This window comes from Lepisosteus oculatus, chromosome 9, assembly GCF_040954835.1.
Source record: "Lepisosteus oculatus isolate fLepOcu1 chromosome 9, fLepOcu1.hap2, whole genome shotgun sequence".
Classification (NCBI taxonomy): Eukaryota; Metazoa; Chordata; class Actinopteri; order Semionotiformes; family Lepisosteidae; genus Lepisosteus; species Lepisosteus oculatus.
In genome coordinates, this window is record NC_090704.1 from 47,064,812 (window position 1) to 47,086,490 (window position 21,679).

The 21,679-nt window shown below is 50.0% G+C and overlaps 1 protein-coding gene and 1 long non-coding RNA gene across 2 annotated transcripts in view; one reads left to right on the top strand and one right to left on the bottom strand.

Annotated features, from left to right (window-relative positions):
- The first annotated feature begins 1,429 nt into the window (after positions 1–1,429).
- On the top strand, positions 1,430–7,190 carry mcrip1 (MAPK regulated corepressor interacting protein 1). The gene is made up of 5 exons (XM_015356762.2): positions 1,430–1,537; positions 3,005–3,110; positions 3,314–3,432; positions 3,935–4,039; positions 4,532–7,190. Exons 2-5 carry the CDS (start codon positions 3,103–3,105, stop codon positions 4,594–4,596), a joined length of 297 nt encoding a protein of 98 aa, XP_015212248.1. The 5' UTR covers positions 1,430–1,537; positions 3,005–3,102; the 3' UTR covers positions 4,597–7,190.
- Positions 7,191–10,817: 3,627 nt separating this feature from the next.
- The window catches only part of LOC107078480 (uncharacterized), a 52,817-nt gene continuing 41,955 nt past the window's right edge, over positions 10,818–21,679 (bottom strand). Inside the window, exons 4-5 of the long non-coding RNA XR_011190532.1 lie at positions 17,980–18,128; positions 10,818–15,012 (exon numbers count right to left, since the gene is read on the bottom strand). This is a non-coding gene — a long non-coding RNA (uncharacterized lncRNA). The remainder of the gene's footprint in view (positions 15,013–17,979; positions 18,129–21,679) is intronic.

The window sequence follows — 21,679 nt, forward strand, 5'->3', positions numbered from 1 at the left end:
GACAGCACACTGGGCCCCCACTGGACACTAGGCCCTTGACAGCACACCGGGCCCCCACTGGACACTACGCCCTGGACAGCACACCTGGCCCCCACTGGACACTACACCCAGTAGAGGACGCCCTGGACGGGGCACACAGACAGTCCGTTGTCCCAGCCAGCGTGGCTCCTGGAGGTGGGAAGGTGTCGAACTCAGGAAGCAGCACCGACATCACGCCACAGTGCCTCCAGCCCATCGGATCGTCTGGGCTCAATCAGGATCGTTTATTTTTTAGATCTTGATTACTTTGCTATACTGGAAAGTCAAAGCAGTTTTCTTGAGGTCTTCTTAATCAATTACTAACTGTAGGAAACCAGCCTTGGAGCTCTGGTGGAGTGCTGCCTTGACAACAATCTCTCCCTCAGCATCAGCAAAACCAAAGAGCTGGTCATCGATTTTAGAAAGCAGGGTGGGGACCACACCCCTGTTCACATCAATGGGATATCTGGTGTTCCTGGGTACCTTCATCGCTAATGATCTAACGTGGTCCCAGCACGTAACTGGAGCTACAAAGAAGGCACAACAGCGCCTTTACTTCCTCAGACAATAGAAAAAAATGGATCTATCTTCACTTGTCCTTACCACATGTGACAGGTGTGCTATCGAGACCGTGTTCTCATGTGGGATTTCAGTGTGGTTTGGCAGCGGCTCGCTGTCTGACCGGAAGGTGTCACAGAGGGTGGTCGGGTCAGCCCAGTCCATCACTGGAGTACAGCTCCCCTTTGTTGTGGACATTTTTACAACTCGCCGTCTCAGGAAGGCAGGGATCATCGTTCAGGACACCCGTCATCCTGGTTCCTCACTGTTCTCCCCCTGCCCTCAGGTCAGCGTTATAGGAGCAGAAGGGCACAAACTTCCAGATTCAGAGAGAGTTTCTTCCCACAAACTCTACTCCTACCACTGACTCACTCAACTCATGTGTTTTTTAAGTTGTATGTTATTTAACCTGTTGTTGTGGCTGCTGCTGTTCTGTGTTGATGTTTTTGGTGTTTCCTTAATGTCTTTGTATTCTCTGTATTGGAGCACACATGCAGATACGCGTTTCTTTGCACTTGTGTAGATGACAATTAATTGCACTGAAGTTTCACATCACATTTGTTAACAGGTAGTAGGTTCATACTAGAATAATTTATAAAAGTAGAAGGTCTAGTATATTTGCTTATAAAATATGTTGGTTGTTATGTGCTTATAAAAATATGAAATTAATACATTTAAATTAGCGGAGCATAATGTAAAGCTAAAGAGCCAATTGACCCGCTTTAGCCATTTACCGTGTGTAACTCGCGCCCCCTGCCGGCTCCTTCAGGTATCGCCCATTTCAGAGCCTGCCTTTCGAAAAACTTTATTAGCAGCTTCCGACGCCAACAAGCACCGCCTCCAGCCGGCTCTACCGGAAGAGGTTGGTAGACACTGGCGACGTCACGGCCGGCGGAGGCCTGGATCTGCACTGGAACAACGGGCAGCGAAAGAAAAGGGGGAAAAAAGGGCTAAAAAGAAGGTAAGTAGGATACTGAAGCTACAGCGATGGTTCTCAGCCGTTTAGTCCCCAATAACAGGACAGGGTCGGTTTTTATCCTCCGGGCAGGGTTGAGCTGGGCTGCGAGCAGTGTAAATAAACAATGGGGACTCCGAGCAGCCGCTTCTCCGGACCCGAACAATACCAGGTGCTTCTGATGTGGGAGCCGGCGAGCCGAGCCGTGGAGCCGGGCGGGCCGGCAGCTCCTGCGCCCCGGGGCGGCGGCAGCGCTGGAGCCGGTGTCTCCGCCGGCGCAGCCCGGCCCCACGCCCGGCCGTGGGTCTGCGCACAGGCATCTCCCTCTTCATCCCGGGTCGGGCTTCTCAGGCGCCTTTCTTTCACGGCTGTCAGCGGACATTTTCTGAGAGGCGTCTGTACGTGTGGTTCGGGGATTAAGAAAACAGGGCTTTACCACCTCCTCGAGGCTGGGGTTCGATTTTAATGTTCATTAAAAACACAGCAGGTTGCGGACGAAGGGCGCCGTTTTAATCTTTTTTAGCCTGCCGCTGTTAAAATAGTTAATACTCCTGTAATGTCGCCGCGTTAGGTTTTTCAAACCCTGTTAGTTTCGTTTTCCTGCATTTGTAAAAGGTTTCATTTGCTACGTGTAGACAGTATAAGATGCCGCCATTTTAAAACGTTGCCTTTGAAATGTGCAGTTAAAGCGGGTAAGACCCGCTGTTCTAGTCGGTGCCGGATATACTGTCCGCCAGTAATAACGGTGTCGAGTTTGGAGAGAAAACAAGATCATCTCGGCATGCTAGGTTACTTACAAGTCTTCATTAAAGTTAACAAGTACTAGTATCCTGGCCATGCCTGTCACTGGAGCAAGTAAGAGACCTGAGGAGCGGGGTAAAGTTGTCTCATCTGAATTAATAGCTCATTAATGTACCTGAGGTTTGTGGTAGAGACGGAGGTGACTATTGCCATCAGATGTGCTTCCCAATAACAGCACAAACCATTAGTTTCACTTAGGCGCCTTTTAAACCGAGTAGCAGTTTTGTAGATGTCTTGCAAACAATGAAGATAAAACTTATCTTTTTTTAGCTTGATTGTTTTCTTTAATATTGTATGAAATGATCACGGAGCTTGCACTGCCGAGGAAGTGTGTGAACAGAGACGGCCAGGTTGTCAGGCCAGTGTCTGTGCGTGAGCGCTCTGTGACACTGGGGGAGGACCAGCTGTCTGAGTTCCAGCAGGTCAGTGGGAACCATGCATTCTGGTTTAGCCAACGCCAGGTGCAAGATACCACCTGCATCATTTTGAGTCGTTTTTAATAAATCTGGGTTAGACAAATAGAAGTTTTTGTTTCACTGCTTCACTAATACACTTTGCACACAGCTGGTAAAACGTGGGGGTGGATCATGCTGCTGTGCCGCAGGAGTGTAGTTTTGCTCTTTGAATGGGCCCAGTTGTTGGTCTGATCACGGTGCTCGGCTCTCTTCACAGGGAGCTTTCAGGACACTCGGCTTCACCCAGGACCCGAGAGAGACACAGGCAGCACAGAGGTGTGAGGAAGAGGAGACGGGGGCGACAGAGAGAGAGAAATGACCAGGTGAGGCTGAGGGAGGGCTCTCGATAGCCCAGGTTCAGCTCCCGCAGTTGAGCAGCAGGATGAGTACACCATTGAGCGGAGCATTTGCAGTCTTTTTCAGATCTGACTTATTGTAATCTTTCTCCTGTTTGTCTTCATTATTTTGTTATTGTTTTTGAGTTTTCTTCCTTGCATTCTTTAGTCAATGCTGTGTCTGTTTGCAGCTCATCGGCTCCTAGAATTGTTCATAATTACAAGCGGACCTCCAGCCCTCGGTCCCCCACCAGCGCGGGCGAGCTGTTCACACCTGCGCACGAGGAGAACGTTCGCTTCATCCACGAGAGTGAGCTCCAGCGTCTTTGGTCTTTCTCCCCCAACAGAATTAGTACTAACTACTAATTAGTGTAGGGTGTAGGGGTGTAGATTTTTTACTAATCTGTTTTAGCAGAATGGCTGTAAACTGTTGTTGTGTTGGGGTTCTGTGCAGACAGCCACAGCTGAGTTTGGGTGAGCTGTTCTTTTCTATAAATGGGAATAGGAGGCCAGCATCATTTCAGTTAATGGAAAAGAGACAAAGGTTCTGCAAGTCTAAATACAACCTATGTTTTTAGTCAGCTGAGGCATTGATTTTAAGTTGCAGAAATGAGAGAGTCCTTTTGAGTGCCCAGTACTCCCTCCTGCTGTCCAGTGGAAAGGGGCTGTTTGCCTGGTGTTTTAGGGAGACGGTGTAGAGAGGAGCAGACAATTGAGTACAGGAGGGACTGCGTGTTGGCTGAGCGGAAGACGGTGAACCGACTGTGCAGGCCGCGAGCCTTGCTGAGCGCTGTTGCTCTGTCTCTTTTTAGCCTGGCAGTGTGTGCTGAGAGATGTCAAGTCCCCCCAGGGCAGCGAGCGTAATGACCGTGGACCCCAGGAGTATGTCGAGAAGAACCCCAACCCCAACCTGCACTGTGAGTAGGCCGCACTGCCTCCGCGTGTCCTGTGTGCTGTGCCTCTGCAGCCCAGCTGCACACAGCCCCAGTGGCTCCTCTCCTCCACTGCACCTACAGCTGCTTCACAGTGAGCACCGCCGCAGTTCCCCAAGAGGGATGCTGCTCCCATTGCGCTGCAGCTTTTGTCCTTGACGTGTGAGACTGTGGGTCAGTCTCTGTTACAAGAGTCCCACGTCATGTTAGTTCTAAAGAAGCAGAGAGGGAAGTGAAGCACTGTTACATCTTCAGCAGACAAGCATTATCTGCATGTTTTGTAGCAGGCTTTATCTACAAACATCTTAAGTTATTTTCTCCTATTTCTTGAAAATGTGACGTCGGCACCCGCTGCCGCAGAGTCTCTGACAATTGGCGTCTCCTGTGAGGGGTGGCTCCAGGGTTGACTTGGCTGCAGTGCTTTCGCCTCGGCCCTGCCGTGCCTCGCCTTGATTGTAGCCACGGTCCTCTTTGCAGCTTTCACACCCGTCGACCTGAGCGACATCAAGAGGCGGAACACACAGGACTCCAAGAAGTCCTAGTGGATGGCGGCTGGGCCGGCCGCTTCCCTTCCTCCTCTGGGGCGTTCTCTTCTGCCGATCTTCTCTGCCAAGCCAGTCAGCGGGTCTGCCAGGCCCAGCCAAGCCCCCGAGGCTTCTGGTCTCCCTTCCTGTCTGACCCACCGCCCGAACTTCCCAGTCACTTCCACCCCGTGAATGAGAGCAAGCCGGCACGCCAGCACGGTCGCTGTGGTGTGCACCAGATCCCCCGCCCCACCGGACCTCGCTCTTCACTCGCCGGCAGACGCCGCCCGCAGTCTGCGCCGGGAGACTGCGGCGTGCACTTGGGCTGTCTGTTCTGTCACGGGACGTCCTGTGCGATAATGCCGCGTCTCTGGCCCTTGGTGTGGGTCACGCCTTCCTCTTCCTGTGGCACCGCTCCGGCTGCGTCCAGCGGACCAGTCGCCCTTCCGCTCTTGCGGCGAGAGAGTCTCGGTGTGGGGGAGAGAAACACGGCCTCTTCCCTCGGCGCTGGAGGAAGAAGAGGGGCAGGCTGGGCAGCTCGCACGTGGAGAGTGGGAGAGCAGGAACATGGAGCGCTTCCCTTTTCCAGGTTTGATATCTCTGAGAAACAAATATTTTTACTCAATTAGCTGTTCTCGAAGAGCATCACTGAGCAGACCGACGAGGGTTCAGACCACAGCGCCACCAGTATTGAAACGGCAGCGTGGACCTGTCGGCCAAGGGGAAGCTCTGACTGGCTCTGTTTCGCACCCAGGAATACAGTGTTAAATGGACATGCATGACCTACGTGAGAGGAGAGCACTTAGGGTTGGCAGTTTTGTTCTTGGTAGTCAAAATTAGGTGAACGATTAAAAGGAGTTGGTTAAAGAAGATATTAAAACTCTTGACCTTTTTATCATAAATTATTTCCTTAATTGTACTGTCCTGTGCTAATTTTACAGAATGGTTTCATTTTGGAGAAAAAATGTCCAATGTCCAAAGTTTTCTTACGATTTATGGACTTATTTTATAATTTAACAGTCAAGCGGTGTAGCTCTGAGACAGCTGATAAAGAAACACTGCAGAGGAGCTGGTTTTGATTAACTCCTGGGGGAGAAAGTGAAAAGACCCCGCTCATCAAAGGGGCAGGAACCACAACCATGTGTGTGGTTGTGGTTTTATTTATTGGTTCACATCACATGCAGAGCTGTTTCGGATTCGAACGGTAAATATAATTTCATTGTCTAATGGAATAGCCCATTGCCTGAAGCTCTGGAGAAGGCCTCACAGGCTCTCTCAAGTCAATAAAATAAAGCTCGTCCTAGTGAACCGAGTAAGAATATAGAACAAATCCACTTCTGTGTTGTATGGAGTTTCGGTGAAGCATAGCGACGGCAAGACACTGGCTCTTCACTTTGTGCTCTCATGTCTGACAACAGGACCCCCTCTCCAGGGATGTGGGTGGATTTCTCAGAAAACACATTAGCAAGTGGTAGAAACGCAAGATTGTTGGCTTCATTTAAATTGAGTTATTGTATTTCCCCATCTTAAGGTGTGCTAAGCAATGGTGTGTTCTCACGCTGACCGTTTAACCACTGTGAGATCTCTGTCGATCTTGATGTTTGTTTTCTACATATCTGGAAGTTTGTGCAGGCAGTTTAGCTTGTCATCTCATTGGCTTTCCGCCCTGCCTTGCTGCAGAAATCTCCAGCCCCTTCCTCGCTGAAAGGTAAAAGAGAAATTGGCTTAAATAAAAAGGGTGGTGTTCAGAGGCCCTGCCAACGCTCATCTTGGGCTGCTTTACCGAAGGGTATTAATAGTGGATCAGTTACTGATTCAGGGCTTGCATTGTAAAATGATCCACCATCCGACATGCATGCTGGAGTCCTTTGCACTTTCAGGTATTCTTGATTTTGCGATTGAGTCAGGCAGACCAGCATGTACCTTTTTTTTTTTAAGAATAATATTTAGCCCCCTGTTTCCAAGGCATCTTGAGGCATCCAAGATCCTGAAACTGTGTAGGAAAGCTGCCCGTTGCCTCATGTACCAGTGAATCCCTTCCAAGGTCTTCCAAGGGCAGGCTGATGGAGCTCACGGTCCGGGTTCGCCTCTCTCCTCAAGATCGCTGCAGAACAGACTGCCGCTGGACAAATACAGAAGACCTGTAGGATCTTATTAAAAGACGGACTGCTGGGAGTGGTAATGCACTGACGATGTAAAGACACCCTTTCGTTGCTCTGTCCCATTTTCCCGGAAAATTAAGCTTTTGGAAAATTGCTTTGAGCCACAGTCAAGAAAAAAGAACTTTACGAACAGCGTACTTCGTAAGGAAAGGATTCAATTCTCATAAGTCTTAATAATCTCCTTGGTGCGGTTTGCAGAGTCTGCGCTGGAGTTCAGTTTGTACTTGAATGACTTGACAGGAACTGGAGAGGTGGTGTTTGTGGAGAAGCTAATGTGTGGTGTTCAGTGTCCACTTGGCACGAGAGGGTGGGTGTCCTTGTTTTAAACCATCTTACCCACAGCTTGTCTAACAACGGAGAAGAAAGCAAGTTAAACACACACAGATATCAACAGAGACTTGCGCTTGTAACTGGGGAAGTACTGTGTAAATAAAGATTTCGTTAGACATGTTCTTTGTTCTCGTGTTTTCTCTTGTCCAGTCTGGTTTTTCTTTGTCGGCAGTAGCTCGCGAGCCTTAAGTGGCTGAGCAGTTCCAGGGGCTCTCTCACAGGTCTTGGGGAGACAGGTGTGAAAGTTGGGACAACCTCTTGGTCATCCAGATGTGAAGGATTAAGATGGAGTGGAGACGCATCGGGTCCGGTGACCCCAGGCTTCCCCCCCAGCATTGCTGTGTCTGACCTCCACACCAGGAGCCTTAAATAAGCTGGGCGACTGTCCTGAGCTGGAGACCTGTTCTTGGAGGTTCTCCCTCAGACGGAGTGGAGCAGCGTGCTGCTGGCTTTCCAGCCCTTCACTAAGCAGACATTCACGTGCCAGGTTGTGTGAAGTCGAATGAACTAACCTGCAGTTTCTCTGCTGTAATTACAAAGATGGCTGCAGCCCCCGCTGTGCCTGTAGACTGAGGTGTGGGCTTGCACAGGTACAGATGGGGGAACTGCAGTGGATTCTTTAAAGGGAGATGATATGTTGGGTACTCCCTGACTGCTGTTTTTGTCTGTTAACGAGTGATGGTGGGAGAGGGGGGCAAAATTTGTCTTTCTGAGCTTTAATTATTCCTAAACTCGGTGAAGATGAAGTATTCCTTCCCAGGCACAGTGATGTCGGAGAGAGCAGACTGGTGAAAGGGCAGTGGCTACAGGCTGAGCACTGACCTCTTTCCCAGGTCAAGCAGCACATGGACAGGAGCTCCTCTCCAAAGCTGATGTGTGTCAGAGTTCACAGGCTTCTTCAGGCCAGCTGCTCAGTGCCAGATTCTCCCCTTGCTAATGTTCTCTCCCAGTTGTGCTCTTCTACATTTCTTGAGTCTCAGGGCCTGTAGCCTGTGAACCTGGTGGAACTTTTCCCAGGTTACCTGGTACTGGGGCAATGGGGAGGGAGAGCTCCAGGCAGACATAATTACAGTTAATTGGCTCAAAACCCAGATCCCCCCCCTTAACCCTGAAGGTGCTAATCTTGTCTTGACAGTGATCATAGTGTGGAGTCTAGTGCTGCATTGGTGAAGGGGTTTGTCAGCTGTTCTCAGTGGAAGAGTCACTGTGTGTTATCTCAGTTTGTGGGATCTATCTGCGCAAAAGCTCGGGGCTGGTTTGTGTCGTCCTGTCCCTATCTTGGTGCAGTCCTGCCTCCCTGGCGGACAGCAGTCTGCTCCTGTGCTTCAGGTTCTGGCTGTGCTCCGCTACTCTGTTAACAGCAAGACTCGTCAGGGAAGGGACCTGCTGTCTGGTTGCTGGACACTGTCTTTTGGAAGAAGTGCTCGGGCCTTTGTGTACTTGTCTACTACTGGATCTGCTACAAGTAAGAAACGCTTTTTAAAAAATAAATGACTTTATTTGTAATGACTGTTAATAGTGTGTTAAGCAGTGTGTCTGGAGAGTGAGATGGAACAGGAGCAGGCCATGAGTAAGGCACAACACAGTACAGCATAGCTCAACAGAGCCCAACAAAGACTGCACAGTACAGCCCAGTGTCAGACAGAAGCAGTGCCCTGTGGTGACGAGTGTGCCATGTTGCAGGGGTCCCACCAGGTGTTCCTGGGGAGTTTCAGGGTGCCGTATGCCGGCGGCACTCCCTGTCTCTGGACCTCCTGAGCACTGCTGAGTCGCATCTTCATCTCACTCAGGTAGGACCCCTGCCTCGTCTCACACCAGGTTTGGCTTTGGTTTCCGCACGCACGCTGTTCTCTTTGTCTCTTCACCCACCGTCGGAGATCCGGTGCAGTCTTTATCTTTAAAGTCTACCCTGGAATCACACTGTGCGCAGTGGGTGTGAACAGAGCAGGAGTGGGGACAACTGACTGAGTGGCCGAGGGGACGGCGTGTGAGCACTGCAGGAGAGCCCAGCCACGCCAGCTGTTCCTCTCTCTGATGCCCTGAGCATGTAGCAAGATTCCACGACTAGTTTCCAAGTCCAAGACTTGGTGCTGTTTGGAGAGGCTACTGTATCTTTGGTGAATTTTCCTTAAAAAATATTTGACTACACATCTGTGCTGCTGGTGATGGCTCTGATGCAGTGATGAAAAGGCGATGTGCTGTGTGTGTTGCAGGCTGCAGCTGGTTGCCATGGCGCCCAGGTGCAGATGCAGTGCTGTGTAGGAGCTGGCTGCTATTGGCTGTTGGGGAAGGGGCGGTTCCTGCACGCGCTGCTTCTCTCTCCTCATTGGCCGAGAGCAGGCGCTGGGCTGGAGTGAGTGGGGTAGCAGCTTGGCTTCAATGAGACCCCCTACGTGATATTTATGATTTATTCACTTAGCTGATGCTTTATCTCCGTTAATAATGCAACTGTGTTCTACTGTATTACACTACAGTGCAAAAAATACATGATTTAATGTGCTGTAGCTGCATGTTGAAAAGAGTGGTCTCACACTAATGCTGTATATGGGGTGTAGTGTAATGCAGCAACAGCAGTTACGGAGCAGGATTACAGTAAAACACATTTGCAGAGTGAGCACGCTGCTGGGCAGGAGATATTCGCAGTCTGCTCTTCCTTGCAGGGTCTTGCTGGGGCTTGCAGTGATCCCCTGTGCGCTGCTCAGAATAACTGAGCTGCCCGTCTGCCCAGAGGGAGGGGGCTCTCAGGATGTGTCTGCAGGTGGAGTGTAACCATTCCTGCAGTTCAGGCTTCGCTTTTCTGAAAGTCTTGACGCAGAGCCTGGCAGTGCAGGCTAGGATGGGCTATCCTGGTCCTGGAGGGACTGCAGTTTGGCTCCCAGCAACCTTAACCAGCTCGTAACTGGCTTATTGTGGGATCTGTTTAAAAGCTCCACCCAGCTGTTAAGATGCTGCTGCTTCAAAGAGTGACCAAGATAATCAGCAGACACACTGACCCTGCAGGACCAGGACTGGACCCCCTGCAGACACACTGACCCTGCGGGACCAGGACTGGACCCCCTGCAGACACACTGACCCTGCGGGACCAGGACTGGACCCCCTGCAGACACACTGACCCTGCGGGACCAGGACTGGACACCTGCAGACACACTGACCCTGCGGGACAGGGACTGGACCCCCTGCAGACACACTGACCCTGCGGGACCGGGACTGGACACCTGCAGACACACTGACCCTGCAGGACCAGGACTGGACACCTGCAGACACTGACCCTGCGGGACCAGGACTGGACACCTGCAGACACACTGGCCCTGCGGGACCAGGACTGGACACCTGCAGACACACTGACCCTGCAGGACCAGGACTGGACACCTGCAGACACTGACCCTGCGGGACCAGGACTGGACACCTGCAGACACACTGGCCCTGCGGGACCAGGACTGGACACCTGCAGACACACTGGCCCTGAGGGACCAGCACCATGAAAACAGAATATTAAAGGGGATTGACTGATAATTGAGTGACCTGTGTCACTAGGGGGCGCTGTGGCTCCATGAGACACTGCTGACTGAAGCATGCGGGCCTGTGAGCAGCAGGGCAGGAGCAGGTTCAATTAACAGCAGTTTGTTACTTCAGGCCTGATGTGATGCACCGTTCGGGCTGTGTACTGGGTTATAGGATGTCACACCATTAATTTTTATTGAAATAATTTCATAATGTTTTTAATTGAAAATACTACAATGAGAAATATACATTAACAGGAAAATTATCACCATCTAATCATCCCCATCTCTGAACTGGCTCCATCACTCTGCTCTCCTCCCCACTGAGAGCTGGTGTGTGGGGAGCGGACTGGCGCATCATCCAGGTGGGCCTGCACACTGGTGCTGGTGGAGGGGATCCCCATTACCTGTAAAGAGCTTTGAGTGGAGTGTCCAGAAAAGTGCTACATAAGTGTAAGGATTTTTTTTTTATTATTATTAAAATATTTAAAGCCTTTTGCTCCAATTTAAGTTTTGCTGTTTGTGTGTATTTCTTCTGATTTGACTGAAATTTCCAGCAAACATTTGGCTTTGTTAGTTTTCTTTCGAAGGTCAGCAGCAGTGTGTTGGAGTCGGTGCAACATGTTCACCTACAAACTGCTTTGCTAAAGAAAGCTAATATTATAGTAGTAACATATTGTGTGTCATGGTTATTTTCTGCAAAACAGTGTATTATGACAGTTTGTGTTAATACTTTTAACTAGTATTAAAAATTGCTTTCTTGTTTTACAGATGAGATGAAAATGAAAATGATGAGATAGCTTGTGTAACTGACAATGGAAAATACTGTAACCAATACGACGGACATTACAGGTTGTGGGAGCCGGCTGACCAGCGCGGTGACGTCACCGCCCTTCCCTGTGAATAGCAGGGATCGCAGCCGCCGGGCTGAGGGGAGATCTCCCTTTGGCTCAAGCGGCTGGGTCCCTGTTGAGTGATGCCAGAGGCCTGGGTTTGAGTCCCCAGCGGTGAGGAGCCGACCTGAGGTGGCAGCGGCGAAGGTGCATACCCCCGTGAACCTGACAGCGCTATGATACAATCACAGGTCTGAGAGTTGAGGACACCCACCAGTCTTGATAAGGGACTGGTAGGACTGTCTGACTTTTACCAGAATAATATTTTAGTAGGACACTGAGCAGGCAGGAGTGGTTTTACTGGAAAATTCAGATTGCTGCTGTAAAAAGATTCATTTGAGACATGAAGCAATAGACAAAATCCCTCCACGGCTCTGGAAGCGCTCTGAAGTGAGAGTGTTGGACTCAAACCCGGGGCAGACACGGTTTCTTTTGGCTGCGATGTAGGCAGGGAAGCTGAAGGTGCCTGTGTTGGAGTGAACAGCTCCAGAAATGGAAAGGCTGGTATTCCGAGAGATGCCCTTCCCTGCCGTGTGACCTGATAGTCTGGGACACAGCAGCTGCTCTCAGGGGACACGCTCTTGAATGAATCTGCCCTTTCTGTGGGTTTGGTTTCTGTTGAAGAATTCTTCCTTCTCGTTACCATTTGTATAGTGTGATTCAACACGTGCTTTTACTCAGCAAGAGGGCAGTATGGATGTGGATAAGTTGAGCCTGTGTGTCACAGTTGGGCTGAATCAAGGTGGAGGGGCGTGTCCCACTCTGGACGAATCAGGGCAAAGGGGCGTAACCCACCTGGGTGGAATCAGATGAATCAGGATGGAGAGGTGTGTCCCACTCTGGACGAATCAGGGCAAGGGGCGTGTCCCACTCAGAGTGAGAAGCCTCAGGTGGTGTCTGTATTTCTCCCGATATGAGTGATATTTCTGCTGTATTTCTCCAGGCTGACTCTGGACCCAGTGTTGGGGTTTCGGGGAGTGCTGCTGGGACTGCTGCACAGTTCCTTCCAGGTTCCCGGTCTGCCAGCTCTTTCCTTTCGTCCCTCCAATCCCAGCTCTCCCTCTCTTTTTAATCCAAGTTCTTATTAATTAAAGCAAATTGATTTTCTCCAGTGGTTTTATTTAAGAATTCTGTCCATGGTCTTGCACAGTGGATGACTTGATGCACTGCATGGTACCTGTACAGTAATTCCAGGGACATTAATGAGAAATGTGGTAGATGTGTCAGATGAATTAACCTCATAGCCAGATGAGTAAGGAAGTGACTCACACTGGGCTCTTCTGTACTTCTGTCTCTTCCTCAGGGTTTGGTTGTGGCCGTGCTGTACTGCTTTGCTAACCACGAGGTAAGAGTCTCCTGAACTGTCCGTTTTCATTACAGCCGATTGCAGTGGCATTCATCCGTGAGCAGTAAAGTGTAAACAAAGCTCAACAAGGAGCCCTCACATTACAAGGCACTCTTTCTGTGCCCGTGTATTAGGCTGGGTCTAGATAGACTTTATGTGTGTGTCTGTACAGGTGCAGAGATATGTTTATTGTCTGTGTGTGTGTCTGTACAGGTGCAGAGTGATGTTTATTGTTCTAGGCCACTGCAGCTACTGAGAGAAACTGCTAGTTTGAAGAATGATCTCTGGTTTTGTAACAATCCTGCGTATCATCTGTTTGGAGGCATCTCATTGAGAAATCGTCTCTGCTCGTACAGAAGCCCACTACACCGTGAGCTAATCGCTCCGAGCAGAGAGGACACTCCACTCAAAGCTTTTCTGGACACTCCACTCAAAGCTCTTTACAGGTAAAGGGGATCCCCTCAACCAGCACCAGTGTGCAGCCCCACCTGGATGATGCGCCAGTCTGCTCCCCACACATCAGCTCTCAGTGGGGAGGAGAACAGAGTGATGAAGCCAGTTCATAGATGTTTAGTTTCACTTCAATAAGATTGATCTTTCAGAGGAAAAAGCCTCATTTTCATTATGTTCATTTTCCACTGAACTCAGCATCACAGGTCACGTTCACTCTGGACTTGGTGCAGGGAGGCATGGCCGCTCAGCGCCGGGGCCCTGGGTTCAGTTGCTGGGATGCTGTCTGGGTGGAGTTTGCATGTTCTCCTCCTATGCACGTAAGTTTCCTCTAGCTGCTTCAGTTTCCTTTGACGGTCCAAAGACATACTGGTCGGTTAATTGGCTTCTGGGAAAACGTCCGTCCGTCCGTCCAGTGGTTCCTTCCATTGTTTCCTAGGACGACCCTGTATTGGATAAAGCACTTAGGAGATGAACGGATGGACTGATTTGGTAGACTTGGCTCATGACTTTGACTCTCCTATTGCACATGGAGAAGGACAGGCTGCTCACACACCCACACAGCAGAGCCGTTCTCGCACACGGCCCTCTTTTGCCGAAATGTGTCACCGTTTGGGGAGCTCTGGTCACAGCTGGCTGGCGACAAGACCTGAGCCAGCGCCGTCTGTGCCACGGGGCCTAACCTGTGCTCTGAGCTGATCTGCTGTGAGACCCCATAACTTCAGTTTTTATCATCAAGTTGTGCTCTGTGTCTCTAGAATCAGCAGGGCTGTGGGCTTTTGGGCTCGTCTCCCTCCCGTTAATCTTGCTGTTCCCGCGGCAGTCTGTGTGCCCAGCCGGATCGAGCACGACCCAGCTTTGCGATTTTACAGGGTTTCCCATAAAAGTTATAGTTCTCCCAGGGCACGAGCACTGCTGCTGTCACACACCGACTGGCGCTGATTAACCGATGGGCTTGAAGGGCTGTGGGCACGGCTCATTAATGAAGGGACCCTGCGGTCAGCGAGACTCCGCCTTGCTCTCCCCGAGCAGGGGCAGGGAGCCAGAGTGTAAGACTGGGCTTGGCTCTGCCGTGCAAGCAGGACTTTACTGGTCTAACTGGCATAGCTGCCGATGGTCCATTATATAATCAGTGGCCAGCTAGAACAAGGACTTGCCATGCAGGCTGTCTAAACCTCCTCAGGGCTGGCTGACTGCAATGCCGAAAAGCTAGGACCTGGATCATGGGTGGAATGGACACCCACTGCGACTGGCCTGACCATGAAGCCGTGTGTCCCCACCGCTGCTCAGCTCTGAAAGGTCAGACTACTTTACGGCAGGTGTCCGAGAGTGAGAGCAGCGTTTGTACACCCCTGCCCGTCTAGCAGGATGTGGTCTGGGGGGGGGACATCCCTGGTCCTGAGCAGCCACAGCGAGGCAGGTCCTGTCAGGCTCATCAGTGAGTTTGCCTTGTTGGTCAGTTCAGCAGTTCAGAGATCAAGTGACAAGAAGATGCCAATAGCCTGCAGTGATTAAGGTTGGTAAATTATTACTACAGTAATTGAAACAACTTGATCAAGTTGGTCAGAACGTGCTTTCCAAGTCTTTACAAGCAGATGCTTGAAGAGAGAGTCCTGAAGTCCTGCCCCAGGCCTTGTAGGGACAGCGAGGGTCTCGACCTCTCGCATCCCGCCGTGGAGATCGTGCGGGCGGGGCCAGCCAACAGTTCTGATTAAAAACCACTGAAGTGTAATTTCTGATAATTCCTCATTGTGCTGTAACAACATGAAGGGCATCAGTTAATTTAATAAACTTAATTAAATTCATTAAAACACCAAACTCTCATTTCAATGTGCACTGTACTCAGAGAGCTTCACCATGAGTGTGCTCTGATTTTATGGACCATGATAATTTAGATTAATTCTGCTTACTTACCACAGGCAGATGAGATAATATCTTTTAAAATGTCCTGTAATTGGCATTTCACTTTGAAATATGACCCTTGCACGCAAAGTGCATTTTATTATCTACTTATTCATCTAGTCTTTATGTGCTTGCTTTATGGATTAATGTACTTCTATTTCATTTATCTGAAAGGAAAAATAAAGCTCCTGCTGGCATTGTTCAGAGCCAGTACAGTTCAATACAAGACATTACTCACTTACTCATTACTCCCCCTAAGACATCACTTAGTCACACAGGCTCTATCCTGACAGTGTGGGCGGGGCCTTGCCGGCTGCCCTGTGGGCAAGGGGCGGGGCCTTATTGTTCATCCTGTGGACAAGGGGAGGGACTGTGCTGTCCGTCACAGTGGACAGGGCATGGGGCTTTGCTGACAGTCAATGCCTCCAAGATCGCACTGTACCATGGTGATGTCAAATGTAGCTCTTTCAGCACTGTGCTGTCCATCACTGTGGACAGGGGTGTGGTTGTGCTGTCAGTCACTATGGGCAGGGAGCAGGGCTGTCCTGTGCTTTTGCAGTTCTGTTCTTGTAGTACCTCCTCACGCTGGATGCCCACCTACATAGATTTCTGAGGAGAGTTGTGTGAAGGTTATTACTCAAACCTTAATGACTGCTATTAATTAAGACCCTTTAAACTTCATTTGTCTTTGCTCTTATGTACACAGCTGACTTCTTCTCTAAACAGAAGCTTAGATAGTTTACTTAGTCTCTATGTTCTGCACTGCCTGTTTATACAGAGAGCAAGAGAGAGATTTCTAATTAGCCCTTTACAATGACACAAGAGTAAAATCCAAAACACACAAACCTGACTGGATCAAGAAATGGGTAAATATTGGAGGGCAGGCAACAGTTGTGTGGAACAGGCAGGTCTCAGTTATAATTGATGAAACGCACACTGTGCCTGCTCTTTGCTGTGGTCTGTAACGAAGGCAATAAACCCCATGACAAGGGGAAGAAGTGCTCTCTGTATCCACGACACAGCCCAGGGCCTGGCTGTGGGGTAGGAACAACTCTGAGCACCAACACAGGAATCTAATGGCAAACTGTTACAGTGTTGTAAGCAAACCCAGCTGGTTGCTTGATGAAGTTTTAGTCAGATACATTTAGTCCGTGCAGCTTGTAATACCTACAAGCAGTCAGCGTGTGGCAGTAGAGCACTGCCTCCAGGGCAGCAATGGCCAAAGGCCCAGGAGACTTTTTATGAGGGTGGAAGAGACATCTGTTTACATCCTTCTAGACATTTACAAGTCCCTGTGTCTCTCAGCGGCCTAATAAACATGTCAAGAAGCTCTGACTGACAGCCCCCAGCACTTTTCTCATTGATATTTACACATCCGTGTCCCCCTGGCGTGTGTCTGTGCGACTGTGAGCAGTGTTCCCCCTTGCGTGTGTTTGTGCGACCGTGAGCAGTGTCCCCCTGGCGTGTGTGTGTGCCACCGTGAGCAGTGTCCCCCTGGCGTACATGTCAGTGAGAAGTTTACCCCCTGGCTCGTTTGCCTTGAGAATATACCAGAGGCCCTGTGCACAGCTGTAGGGACGGGGTTCGCATCATCACAGAGTGAAAAACCTGGGAATGCCAACAGACTCCTCTACTCCATGTACCCCATGTGGACGAGCACCTGGCCCGCTGGCAGGGGACAGAGCTCTTCGTCTGATTTAATGCAACGCCCAAAAACAAAGTCGCATGTCCTGGATCGCTATATGGTACTGTCTGATTGCAGGATTACAGCATCTGTTCCTGGGCCTCCTGAGCCTTTGCACTGCCAGAACAACAGACTAAACAATCGTCATGTTAGCAGAGGAGCTAGTGAATTGCCCTGCTGGTGTTGTAGGGCAGACAGCAGTGCACCTGAGAGGTTAACAATAAGGGGAGGGGAAGGAGCCTGGTCTTACCTGTTTCCAGGCTTGTAATACGCAGTGAGTTGCCTTCCACAGTAACAGGTCTGTGCACTGTGGGGCTCCAGAGGCAGATGGCACAGAATCAGGGGCCATCACTGCTGAGCTGTTGCTTTCACGTGCATGCACTTCATCTGGCATGACATTCAGAAGAGGGTTTGTTTCTAATACAGTAATCCTCTTCTCTTTCGCACCAGCACTGACAGGCATACTCATGCAAATTATATTAAATATATACAGCATACTGTATATAAAAATGCCAAGAGATTACATGAAGTCCTTCAGCTCAGTTAGCATTTTCAGTGGGGCTGAAGAGTGGCATGCACTGCGCAGGAACAGCAGAGTAGAGTGAGAGTCAGCAAGAGCCTGTAGAGGAGTGGGGACTATGCAGGACTCCCATCTCTTCAGAGCTGATCCTTTGCTGGCCTCCCTCACACGCTGCTGAGTTCCAGCACGTCTGAGCCAGCCCATCTGACAGCAGCATATTGATATTAGCCGCTCGGTGTGAGATTGTGCTAATGCGACTACAGCACATCTGCTCTGCACCTGTCTGTAGACTGGCTGCCTGCTGCACAGCTGATAGCGCTGGCTGGGAGGCAGGCTCTCCTGCAAGAACTCCCAGTTCTCTTCTCTGGTTTTTGATGTCTTTCTTCTTTCTGTTTCTCTTTACCAACAAAAAAAATACTTGCTGAATGACACCCCAGCGCTCACAGTGGAGTGTACCGCGATACCGCGGCGCTCACAGTGGAGCCCCGATACCCCAGCGCTCACAGCTGAGTGTACCCCGACACCCCAGTGCTCACAGCTGAGTGTACCCCAATACCCCAGTGGGGCTGTGGAAGACAGTTGCTCTGAATTTCTGAGAAAACTTACTTTACTTACCTCCAGAGCTGGATTCCCAGAGAAAAAGCCACAGGAGATGAGAGGGCCAGTCTCCTGCTCTCACACACAGCGGGGCTCAGACACCAGCAGGCACACGGGCCCGGAAAACTGCAACCCAGGCCAGTCGATTCTGTGGGGGGAATCTGGCTCTGATGAGACAGCAAAGCCAGCAGAAGATGAGGGAGAGTTACCAACTGTTTTCCCTGCTTCTTCTTAGCTCTGCTGAATTTATAATTAGCTGGAAATTTCCACTAAATTAATGAATCAGTTTCTCTTAATTATAAAGTGTTTTTCAAAAAACCCCAGCTACAATATAATGAATCTTCACTGGATAACCTGCCAAGGTGTCTCTGAACAGCAAGAGTTCAAGTTGCAATGACATATTCCGTAAGATCACAACACGTCTGAAACCCGATGCCCTGTCACCCCATGTGCATGATGAACTTCACTGGAGCGTGACGAGAGAGAGGAGGGATCGAACTCGTGCTCCACCCATACCAGTTCAAAACCATTCTTCTTTGAAAGAAGATGAATCACAAACCTAAATCAATGGTCAGTACTGACGTCCTGAGCTGCAGTTCTGGCATGGACTGGCCACCTCACTGCAGAAATCCTGGGCTGACGAAGCTTCATGAACTCGTGTTTTGCTGCGAATCTCATTTTAAATTATGCACACATTTCCATTAGAGCTTTACATATTATTTAATAAGCAGCAAATGAAATATTAATCTTTCCCCATGTTGTTTAGATTTGACGGGCCCGAGACTAAATGACCACTGCATTCTACACGATCAATCAATCTTCCTTCGTCCGTGCAGGAAGGCTGTAATTAAACGCCCCCGTCCCAAGAAGGAAATCGCTAAAACGCCCCAGGTCTGCAACGCAGCTGCCGTGACGGGAGATGAGAGGAACATCCATCCCTGGACTGAATTCTAACTCGCAGGGAGAGGTCTGAGGTCAAGAGGCCCTTCTCCATGTCACTGGCAGAGATGTGAGAGGATGGCATGGACCGCCAGCCGCACGTGTGTCTCGGTAACTGGCAGAGAGGACGAGCCAACTCTTCACTGGATTTCTTCACCTCCCTGGCTTCTGCCAGCGGAGCTGATCTGACACCTGCTCCTGGGCACAGTGCCCACCAGGTCCCGGCCACAAACACGGCGTGGAAGGGGTGTGAGCAAAGGGGAACACTGGGCTGTCCGGAGCGGGCTGAACTGTGCCCACACTGCTCAGCGAACAAGACCCGAGAGAGACGGGGGGTACATGAGCACACGATAGATTTAACTCCACTTGTCGTTCATCACAGCCTCTCCCACACACTTCACAACGTGGACTCTGGCTGTCCTCGCTACTCGCCGGCTGCGAGTGGACATGAAGGGGCCCACTGGTGACACCAGGTCCTGAGAGCTGGGACAGGTCTGAGGACGGTGTGGCACAGCAGCCAGAGCAGGGGACTAAACTCACCTCCATCTCTCACAAGGGCAGAACGACAAACCCCGCAAAAGCACAAGATTCAATTATTAGACCTGGGGCTCCAAACAGAAACAACTTCATATCAACTAATTAGTCGACAGTTTACAACACTGTGTTTTAACAATGAGAAAAGCTCCATGCAGCACATGCAGAAGATGAAGGAGGTACTGACTGAGCATTGGAGGGTTGTGTGAAAAGAACTGCTGAGTCTGAGTTTGCACTGCACAGGGCCTCTTTCCGATAGGAGCAGAGGGTGAGGAGGTGCTTCATGCAAACATCTGTCCCTCCCTCTGAGGGACAGAGTCTCCTCTGCTCTTTCAGCCCTCCAGAGCTTATGCTGCACACTGAGTGTCCCAAATATATGACAGTATTCAATAACCTAAGTGGTTGTTCAAAGCCTTTAGAGTTATGGAGTCAAAATTAGGGGGAGAGTAGATTACCGTTTCAAGGTTTTACATTAGTCACTGCTCAGGTATTTGAGAGGTCTGCTAATGGTTAATGTCATGTCTTTACCACCCATGTCATTACTGGACTGCTGGCCTGCTTTCACAGCCTGTGACCTGAATCTCTTCAGGAGGTCAGAAGCGTGTGGCGAAACTGATGAGCGGTCAGTTTAACGTGGGTCACCACGGCAGCGTCCATCTGCAAGCGGCGCTGTGTGGAATCACTACTGCACCCCCCCACCACCCACAGCCACACGCCCGGCCAGCGCCCCTCCATTCACAGTCTCCTCCTCTCTACCTCCTTCGCATTCGTGCGTTTCCCTGCCCAGGGCTGAGCCTGCGGCCCCGTGCCTCCAGGGGGCGTGTGCAAGCAGGCCGAGTCGCTCCCGGCGCTCAAGGCTGCCTGCTGGCAATGAGTGAGCGCAACCAAGGCCTCGTCCATGAAGGGACAAAGGCTCTCAGCGATAAAGCCACACTGTGACGCAACGCGTGAGTCACACAGCAGCTGGCTTTTCAACTGCTCTCCTTGAAGGGTTTGTGTGCAGAGATCCTGAAAAGCTACTGCTCACAATGAAGAGAAAAGGTATGTCCTTCATTCACTGCGTGTTCGTTAGAAAGTCTTGTACCCCTGTGCCCACCAGGGGCATTGATTTCTGTCTCTACACAGGTGCTGCACTAGGGTTCTATTCCACAGGGCTGATGTGAATCAGTACACATTCACATAATTACAATACTATAACAGTGCGAAACTACACTATTATTACTGTGTGCTGGATAGTAATGTAGCCTACCATCCACCAGTGATGGACTCCTGGACCCTTTCCATGGAACAACACTGCAGAGAGGTCTGTGATCTTGGAACACCGAGAAGGAAGTCTGTACAGCATGAAAATCAGTATGATATCAACACACCTCAATCTGAAGAGCTGCGGGGAAGTGCGTTCAAACGGTGTCGGAGGAGACACCGATAGGGAGAGAACGGCTGCAGCAGCCTCCAGCCTCCTCTCCCTGCGGCAGTGAGGTCTATGGGCAGCTCTTAACGGCCCACCCCTTGACTGCTTCCAGTTCTGCTTTCTGATTGCCTTACATGAAATGAAGCTGTTTAAGTACCAATTTGAGCAATAAATCACGGACTTTATAACCTCCACAAAAAGGCTGTGTTTACAATTAATATAATGGAAATTAAACTCAAGGCAGCAGTAAATTGCTCTGGGTGAGAGCTAGAAGCTCTCCTTAAAGAGGGCTGTTCAGGGGATCGTATATCTCTAAGGACTACGGCCGCACAGAGAACTGCTGCTTCAGACGTGTATCGACAGTTCACACTCTCTGCACCTGTGAATCACAGGAACATAAGAAAGGTAACAAACGAGAGGCCAGTCGGACCGTCTAACTCTCCTGGTTACAAGTTTCTAAATGATCGCGGGGCAGTGGGGACTGCAGATGGCTCTGACAACACGAGCAAGGGAGAAGCAAGAGGAGGCCCACGGGTCCATCTGGCTCCCTTGTTTGATAACAGGTAATTCAGGGGTGTCCAGACGATGACTGAGCTCATCCAGCCATTTCTTCATGTAAGACAGGCTATCCTGTCCAAAGACATGGCTGGGCAGCTTCTTACATGCTCCCATTAAATTTAATGTAATTAAATGAAACATTTTAATTTTAAATAATCTGCTTGAACCCTGTGAGCATGTGCAACGAACCCAGCTAGGAACCAGGGCAGAGTGGAAATTTTTGTATATAAGCCCAGTAAAAATGTTAGAGAAAAAAAATTACATGTTTTTTGCTTT

What these genes read in the sequence shown, in the direction of transcription:
- mcrip1 (XM_015356762.2), top strand. An exon ending in CGTTCGCTTCATCCACGAGA is followed by an intron (nt 3,433 to 3,934) that starts GTGAGCTCCAGC and finishes GTCTCTTTTTAG; the next exon opens with CCTGGCAGTGTGTGCTGAGA. An exon ending in CCCCAACCCCAACCTGCACT is followed by an intron (nt 4,040 to 4,531) that starts GTGAGTAGGCCG and finishes TCCTCTTTGCAG; the next exon opens with CTTTCACACCCGTCGACCTG.